The following is a 9,519-nucleotide window of genomic DNA, read 5'->3' on the forward strand; positions in this document are numbered from 1 at the left end:
TAGATTCTTGCAAGAGGTCCAAAAAGAACAGCTTTTAGAAGCAGAGTGGCATCTGCAATTTCAGTCAAGAGGCCCAAATTCCTCCGCAGATCAGTGGGGGACATGTCACACATCAGTGGATTTACAGAACAACTTGGGAACGGACAGGATGCAATGAGCATGGCACCAACTCCAGTGAGGAAATCAGTGTACAGACCACAGGTCTATGCATTAGATGGTACTAGATCTCTGGAGAAAAAGAAAACTTTAAATAGCAAATAAATAGCACACCATACCAAGCCTTCAAATTTGTTATGCATTTGTTAGAAGAAAATTATCCTTTAGTACTTTGAATAGCCAGTCATACCTCATACTGAAGTGTGTTGTGTTTTCTCAGTATAAATAGTAGGCTGGAGTAGAAAAAAAAAGAGCTCCAAGCACAAAAGTAGGGAAGGGCAGAGTTATGTGCAAAAGAACAAAAGATTTCATTCATACAAAGGGGTGGCAAGAATACACTCCCACTGAGAAAGACTATTGTACTCCTGGTAAAACATTAAGACACCAGACATTGCAAAGTTACAAATTTATTTTTTTGAAATAAATACAAATACTTCATTAAGAAACTTTTCTTGATAGACTTTACACAATAGCTTTATTCTTTCTGGAAATTGTCTTTTCTTCCCACAAGCTGTTACGGATATTCTACATAAGAGCTGAAGTTAGTCAATATAAAGTAATCTAGATGGTGTTCTTCTGAACAAGCAATCCCAAAGTATTAACATTTGCTATTTAACTGCTCAGCATTTGAGTTTTCTTGTTTGTGTGAGGACTGCAATGCAGCAGGTACGCACTGGAGCTCGGGAAATCCTGTCCCACCACCTATGGAAGGACAGACTTCAGAACACCCAACTGTGAAAATCTGACTGGCGGAAAGGTATCAAGCCACTGGCATCAATGAAAGTCACCTGTGGTATCAGGAGGCTACATAAAGATGCAGAACAAGCAGATCATTACATTTATGCAGTCATTACACACTGTATTTTACAGATACAGTGTTGCCTCTCCACCACTTTGTGGAATACACTTCTCAGCACCAGTGAGATCTCATCAGAGTTTCAAATCTAGTAATTAGTGGCAGTTGAATGTACAGTATCTAATTACATGCCATCCCACAGTTATTCATCTCTCCTGACAAAGAACAGCTGGATCTGGCTTCGCTTACAGAATTCCAAATTTATCACAATTGTGCTGGACACAAAAACTTGAGCTGCAAAGATAAGAAGCTGTCTGAAGGAAAAATCAAGCTGTTTCTGCTTTGCTGGCATGTACAGCTACCCTACTCGTTATAACTACACCAACTTTTGCAGTATGGTAAACCCTTTGGCCCAAGACCCCAAAGAGGAAATGCTACCTTGCTTATTAAATTTAAATCCTGTCCTTGTTTGGCTAAGCGGGTTTTAGGGTCTAGGAGGGGGGAAGGAAAGGAAGACTGGAACTAAATCTCAAAAAAGTAAAATAAAAAAGCTTAAAGATTTAGTTCGTCTCGAAGTCACATTAAAATCGCCTATTTTAGTAGTATATTATTGTACATAGGAAAACAGGCTTGAATACTAATGAATTAGAAGGCCTATAAATGCACGATACATTAACTTCTCTATCATTTGAAGTCAAGCTATATACAATGAATTCAACTCCAGCTTCAACATGAGGCCATAACACATTTGTTTCATTTCCTTCTTTAAAAGCCATCCATAATAGTGATTTTTTTCTCCCCCTCTTGGAAAGTTGTCTCAAATTGTGCCAGTTTACTTCAAGAGAATAAGAGATAAAGGGGCATGTAACAGCTTTGATTTTAAGGGAGGATATTGAGCAAGCCTGGTTTGACTCTGAAGTGTTTACAACCACATCAGCTTTTGGCAAGTATCCTTTAGAATTTGGCATCCATTGAAGGAGGGCACGATAGCAGCAACTGTCTGAATTACAAGAATAATGACAGAGCAAATGAGATGCTTCTTTTCTTTGGTCCCTGCCAGACCCTGGTGAACAGAGTTCATCCTACAGAATAGCTTGAGATTAATACCAGTTATGGTTTTGTGATACACAGGGGGCATCCATTACTTTTTCACACTGTGACCAGTTTAAACCTCCCACAGCCATCTAACAGGACACTTCCATGGACTTGGGGCTTGATTGTTCAGCATTGCTTGCCGAGTTCGGTGTCAGCTCGATGCGCGTGTCTGTGTGGGAGCGGTTCCTGGCACCGTCCCCGGTGTGGGATCGGCTCCTCGTTCCCTCCCCAGTGTGAGACCGGCTCCTTGTGCCTTCCCCGGTGTGAGACCGGCTCCTCTGTCCTTCCAAAGAGGTTACGCTGGAGCCAGAAGCGGTACGGGACCTCATCAGCCTGGTCATGCTAGCAGCGGGGACTGGAAGAAGAGTCTTTTGTTAACGCCTTGCTTTGTGGGCTTGGAAGGAAGCCCTTGCCTTCCTCTCCAACCCTCACCACCCTTGGAGAAGCCATCAGGGTTGAATATATACTTTTCATGGTAGTTTGAAGTGTAGAAGTACCACTTCTCCAGGCATACAGCTAAGGAGCCCAAATTACTGAGGCAAAATTGGTGGCTGGGGCTGAGGGATTCAAGACAGAGCTTTATGGCATGTTGCTCAGGCTGAAACAAGCCAGAGGAAAACAAAGACTCCCATAACTTTCAGATATTGAACCTTTGCTGGCAGCCCAGGCTAGCAATGCATCTACACCACAGCAGTCAACAGAAGCACGTACGTGAAGGACAAAGCTACAAATTACAGAAGTCTCTGAACTAATGAGGTTTTAAATGTTCTGTGCAGCATATGAATCATATCCTCTGATGCAATGAGGGGACACTATTACAAATACCCACCCTTGATAAAAATATCAAGATAAAATAAAGCAGGTATTTGTGGGTATAAGCTGTCCACAAAGTTCTCTACTATTTTCTAACCTAATTTGGTCTGAAAACCCTTCTCCCAGACACCACAGGTTTGGTTTTTTTTCCTTTGCAAACGCATATCCAACAGGGATAAGATGACGTCAGGGATCATAAGACTCTCCACATGCTTTGATGCCCAACACATTGTGGTAGCCAGGTGAACCATTCCATAAAACTGATACTTACTGTAACCCATTCCCTGAACAAAGTATTTGAAAGCTTCTGCAAGCTTGGCAGGCTGCAAAAGAAAGAGAGTACTATCGTATGCAATGCTCAGCAAGTTAGTTACGTTACAAAGTTATAGATGCTATAGATGCCATATCTTAACGGGGACATCTTACTCACTGAGCTCTAATGCATGTCTGAGAATTAACATTGAGAGAATTCCACCATTCCCCTCCCTTTTCTGCTCCCCTGCCCCATTATTTTTTCAAATGGACAAATGCATATGAGATTTCCAGACTACAAGTGATCTAAGCCTGGCCCAAACTTTGCTCGTGCAGTTACTGGGGCAGGTGAGCCAAAGTAAAACAACTGGTCTCGCCAAATATATAAGGCAGCAATTCCTAATCAGCAGAGAACAAACCCAGCTAGTCAGAGCTGATAGTTATGTTTATAGAGCAAAAAAGGTAACCAGGAACACACAAGCACAACTGGCTGCGACTAACATTCTTGCAATGAGGCACTCACTATTTCTCTCTGACACAGTGGCCAAATAAGCCTCAAGTCTCAATTATTGCGCATGCCAATGTTACATATATTTTTTTGCATAGTTCTATCTGAATCAGTGCAAAGAATGAACTCTGTACAACAGAAGCAACATAAGTACTCCTGTGTGGCTTTAAAACAGCCTGTTACCCCTCCCACTGTTTGAGCACACACTGACTGTACAGGGACTTCTCAGCTGCACGCAATTATTCAGGTTTTTTCCTTAAGGACGTGAACACCACATTATATTGCTTAGAAATCTGTTAGAAAACATCACATTCTACAGATGATTTACCAGTCAGCTCTTTCAGTGAAGCAACACTCCAGAATAGGTAAATTTTAACTTTCCCAGCCTGCTTTTATTAGCAGCCTTGGAATTTATGCCTAAATATCTTTCAGAACCTCCAGTCCATTCTCAGTCAAGCCAAGTCAGTGTGTGCAAGAACACAGCATTGTTATTTCCTGCCTCCCACTTTCCCGGTCTATGCTATAAATAGTCCAAATAAATATGTTTTCAAACCATTAGTGCTCAAGCCCTAATCCATGTTACCTTAGTAGATAGGCATAAAAGAATACGTCTGCATTCCCACCTCAGACATTTACTCTGTTAAGGCTTAATTAGAGGAAATAATATCCCCGCCCAATCTTAATTTTGCACTTCGTTGGTCTTTAAAGAAAAAAGAAAGCTCAGATGACCGATTGACATCATTATTCGTGAAATCATAACCATCCTTTTGGCTGACATTTGGGAACAGAAAGTACCCTACAGGAAAACACCCATTTATTGCCATCTGACACGCTGCAGAACAGGATTAGTAGGATTTCCGTCAGCCCAATCCTACCTGGGAAACTTGAGGGAGCCCACCACAGTCAGCCATCTGAAAGGGGGACAAGAACAGCCAGTTAGCATCATGCCAGAGGAACTCTTTTATGCTCAGGATATATTAAAATGACCTTTTTAGCTATCTGGCAGAAAAACATTTCCTTTTGTTGTGCAAGTAACATATGTGTAGACGAAGGCATCAAAGCAGGCAGTTAAATGTTTATAAAAGCTACGACTGCACCCCAGAAACCTCCAAAGTGTCTTGACCCTCAGGCAAAACATCGGCTGGAGCCACAAATAAATGTTTTTTGCCAGGCAGTGATTACCAGTTTCTTAGAAACTAGCCTATTAGTCCTGGTTACAAGTTCAGTTCTGAATTACAATAACGTGACTCGGTACTGACCTGAATGACAAACAGGGGAGAGAGAACAAACACCTAAACCTCAGCGGTGAGAGGGAAAAAGCATTTGCTGAGATTGCGGATGGCAAGCATCAGCCTGACTCGCCACGGGAAGCAGGGAAAGCCAAATTAGAGAAGCTATCTTGAGTGCATGCAATATTTTTGGAGCACTTCATTTTTCCTGCCACTCCACCCCTCAAAGCCAACCCAACAAAAACAGTCCTGTTCCAAGGAACACCACAAGCTGAAAACAGTTGAGTTGTGAATTACAGGAAACCCCAAATCCTATCTAGGATTAGTTAGCAGCAAAACAGGCCTGCAGCAGGACCTGGCATCAGCCCTATCCCTGGCCTGAGCAAAGGCTGGCCACTGATAGAGGATTTGAGATAGTGTCAGATTTTTTCTTAGGGTGAGTCTGCCATCTCCATGTGGTAGGTCAGCAGTGTAACTCCTCAACATTAGGAGGAAAAAACATTGAAAATTAATTGTATATTACCATTTTCACTGATCAGTTCAATATGGAGAGATACTGTTAAAGTTCCCAGCAGAAAAATCACCAATTTCCATTTCACCATTTGCATGTTATCACCAGTAATGAGCTGAAGATTGCACTCACAGCCAAAGCCTTTGCACAATGTTTTGTTGCTTGGAAGTGTATTTTATCAAGTTTTTGGAAAAGAATACATTTCCAGCAGTAAGATGTCCTGGACTGTGTCCACATAAAAAGGAGGATGACAAAACTATGGCTGATAGATGAGCTGTCTGTTCATCTGACACCACTGTTGAGGGACAGGCGAGCACAGGAACTGGATGTTTTCGTTTGCACTTCCACTCTGCTGCTGGGTTTTTTCAAATATTTTGAAATACCTCGAGATCAATTTTACCAGCTCTAGTCAAATTCACTATGGGTATGTGAAATACTGAGCATTTCAATTCCCACCCCTAGTGTTTTAAAATGGAGGAGCTGAGAAATTCCCTATTGTTAACCTTGACAAGAAGCCCCTAGTCTCGTTTATCCCACTAAAATACTGAAGGAACTGCCCTTCTATATCGAGGTGGATTCTCACTGTGTTATCTGCACTGCAGCACATTGCTCTGATTCTGCTTTTTTAGTTAATCTACCTGATTTTAAATGAGGAGAGCATTTATTAAAAAAACCCAAACAAACAGTTTTTATTATTACCTTCAAAAGCGTGGTCTTTGTTGGGTCCAGCTTTGCATTGCATTCAACCTGTATCAAAGAACAGCAGCATAAGACATCATAAACAAGATTTTAAGTATGAACTGCTGCATGAAAACAGATTAAATACCTCCTTTTCTGTCTTAATTCAGACTAAATTGGGTATCTTCGGCTTCTGTATAAAGACTCTATGTATACATAAATATATCTTTGAACTCAAGTAGGTCAGTTCACATTTTTGTATTCTTTTCCACGTACATGGGAATTCAAGATTTTTTTATCTGTTTCTGGTACTCCAGTGGCAACAAGTGTTGTTTATCTTGTGATGTTGGGTCATCTGGTAGCGTCCCAAGTGGTGAGCAGCCATATGGCCACCAGCCAGCGGACTGGGCATGCCCGTTAAGCCACAACATTTGAAGTCACCCAGTCATCTGGGGCACGTTATAATGGTCAAGAAGAAGCTCTTTGCTTCCATAGTGACCCAGGGCAGAGCTCCAACACCACAGAACAAGCTGAAATACCAGCAGCAGATTCCTCTCTAAAGGAAAATATTTGCGGTTCACTGGAACTGCTGTGGCGATTGTTCCTAAGGCAGGAGCTATTAAATAATGGTGCACAGACAGAGGGAACAAACAGCGAGGAGCTAATGGCAGCTCTCCCAAGGTCTGGAAGAGGAGAGCCAGCTGGGCTGGATCGATAGCCAGCCAGGGTGAGCTCTGCTGGCCTCGCACAGCTTCTTGGCTCGCCTGCCCATTAGCCCGGTGGCAAAGCACAGCTCGATATACCCACCACGGCGTCCACCGCCGGGGAACTGTCGCCAACCACCAGGAGGACGGGGCATCTGCAGGGAAGCACATAAAAGCAGTATTATCTCTGTGATCCAGCCCGGACTTGCCCTAAGCTTCATTTTGTGTTGCTGGAAGGATGAGACAGTTAAGTGTGGGAAAATGATTTGTTTTGTATTCCAGACACCTTAAAGATACATCAAATCCACTGTATTAGCTGCAGATCTACTGACATGCTCTGATACTTTTTCTGAAAACCTGTCTTTTTCCCCACCTTGTAGCAATCAATCAGCCCTTCCCAGTGCTCTTATTCCTTGTTTTATAAGAAATTGAATGTGGGCATCAGCATCAAAGTCTCCCCCCAACCCTCCCTGCCCCCTGAGCTCCAACTTTTGGACCTGTCATCCAATTTCATCCAGCTTGACAGAAGAGTCTCAAAGTCTCCTGTGTGTAAACATCAGTAGCTGAGCACAGAAGGACTTGACAACTGTTCTGTTGCACAGGTTGCAGCATAACTGAAAAGCTATTTGCAGAAGATCTGGCAGATAGTCATTCTCATACCTGCTCCATCTTCCTCAAAGTTTGGTTTTGGTTTTTTTTTCAAATTGGCTTTGTTTATGTTCTCTTGGTTGCAAAGGCACAGCTTAAGTGCACTCACATCTATAGTTTCCATTACCTAGGACATATTTCCAGGTAACGCTAAATACATCTACTTTTCAAGTAGTTACTCTGTAAGCCTAACTTTGCAGATACAGTGACAGAAACTATTTAGCATTCCAACCCTGAAGTTTGAAGAGGGGGAAGTCTTTCTAATAGTGGTCTCTGACTCGCAGTAACCTCTTATCTCCTACATGAAGTTACAAGATCCTTTTCTAGCACATAGGCACATGCAGGTACAGTTCTGCAATGCCTATGCAGTACACCCACCCCCTGATCACACCTCTTAGCTCACATCACGCACAGGTGAACTGGGAAGAAATAATATACTTACTGAAGGGTGACAACATTTATTCCAGGAACAGGACGCTCAATCTCTAGGTCTCGCCGACTAAAAAAAATAAATGGAGGGAACAAAGGCTCTTGATACACTGAAATTTTACAGATAATTCCATATTCTTCCAGTTTAGAGAAAGCGCAGACACTCACATACGTTAATTTAATCTGATACATGTTGTAGCCTCCACAACTGATGGAGAACCACTCTTAGACTTAAGTCAATGTCTTAGTCCAAGTATACATTCTTTCTCCCCACAAACGCTCAAGGTCCTTCTCCCATAAGAAAACCACCTGAGATCCCTAAAGGCACTGTCAAGCGGAACTTTAAACTGGGAGAACACAAGTAACTGCACCACACAAGTAATATTGGCTCTAAGAGCTGGACAGCCTCTGAAAACAGTTTCCAGTTAGAAATCAGGTAAATGTATTTACCTGTTGTAAGAGTTGACAAAGAGATGAAGGTTGGTTTGATTCATATCATTAATAATATGCTGACGGTAAGTATAGATCAGGTCATGGTTGCTGTGAATCTCTTCCTACAGTGGAGAGAGAATCGTTCAGAATAGGGACTATTTTCTGAAAGGAGCTGAAGATATGGCACAACAGTCATTCATCAGTCTCATATCTACACAACAGGAGTGCACCTTTAGGAGGGACAACTTCTAGCACCCAGTGGCATCACCCAGAATTAACATGTGGTTACTGATTGCAGAACCACATTTTTCACTTTAAAACTTCAGTATGTTGTAATGTCAAGATCTTAAGACTGCAAAACATGTAGTTATAGTGCAGATGGTTACAGTCAAACAAGTCTGAGGTTTAAAAACCAAAAAAGACTCAGGGTGAGAAGCTCAATAAATGTTTCTAGGGTAAAGCAGATGTTGAAAGCTTACAAACATATGTAATGCAGAACTCAATTTCACAATAGTAAATAACTAAGCTTCAAGGACTTCAATCGCTAACATTTTCAAACAGTTTGGTTCTAAAGTCTTTATAGATTAGTTTCTCGCTGTGCTGGAGTGGAGTTTTCCATTGCATTTACTAACAGTTTCAAGCACAGCAAAGTAGCCTCAGAAAACAGTAGAGCACTCTACAGGTTTGCACTGAAGATAACCATTAGTACTAATAACCAACTTTCCCAGAGTTACAACAACATTATGGTATAAAAAAGAAATCTGTAGTGTAATTCTGCTCAGAACATGAATACATAGGACACTTACACTCAAGTTTAATTGTTGGCTGGCTAAACAAGGAACTGCCCCTACTAGAGGTGTCACGACTGAGCTGCACTTGAGCCATCAGGACACAGCAAGCCCCATGGCAGCATAGCACCTCCAATATACTGAGAACACAAGTATGAAGAGTACCTCACAGTTTAACTTTGCACTCTGTTGTTTAAATGAAAGCTTCTCCCCTCCTCCCAGCCCCAGAAGATAAATGCAAATTACTGAACACATCAGAGGAATGTTTTGAACATCCTTACCTTTCCAAACAGATGTGAAATGACCATGTCTGGTAAAGCATTTGTCCAACCTGAAATCTGAAGAGCAAGATTATCTAAATATTAAAACAATCCTTGAACAGTTGAAACCTTTCAATTACCCATAAGTAGACCAATGGATGTTTCTCTGCTGTCCTTGTATGTACAATATCCTAGATTGATTTCCCCCCCCCCCCCCCCC

General features: G+C 41.9%; 1 protein-coding gene across 1 annotated transcript in view; it reads right to left on the bottom strand.

Annotated features, from left to right (window-relative positions):
* Nucleotides 1-547: 547 nt before the first annotated feature.
* The window catches only part of NDRG1 (N-myc downstream regulated 1), a 41,123-nt gene continuing 32,151 nt past the window's right edge, over nt 548-9,519 (bottom strand). The window contains exons 9-16 of the mRNA XM_014965472.1: nt 9,321-9,377; nt 8,270-8,373; nt 7,833-7,889; nt 6,846-6,897; nt 6,060-6,107; nt 4,496-4,531; nt 3,132-3,183; nt 548-2,402 (exon numbers count right to left, since the gene is read on the bottom strand). Of these exons, the coding sequence (XP_014820958.1) occupies nt 2,137-2,402; nt 3,132-3,183; nt 4,496-4,531; nt 6,060-6,107; nt 6,846-6,897; nt 7,833-7,889; nt 8,270-8,373; nt 9,321-9,377 (672 nt within the window). The 3' untranslated portion in view covers nt 548-2,136. The remainder of the gene's footprint in view (nt 2,403-3,131; nt 3,184-4,495; nt 4,532-6,059; nt 6,108-6,845; nt 6,898-7,832; nt 7,890-8,269; nt 8,374-9,320; nt 9,378-9,519) is intronic.

This window comes from Calidris pugnax, unplaced genomic scaffold (genome assembly GCF_001431845.1).
Source record: "Calidris pugnax isolate Ruff unplaced genomic scaffold, ASM143184v1 scaffold41, whole genome shotgun sequence".
Taxonomy (NCBI): Eukaryota; Metazoa; Chordata; class Aves; order Charadriiformes; family Scolopacidae; genus Calidris; species Calidris pugnax.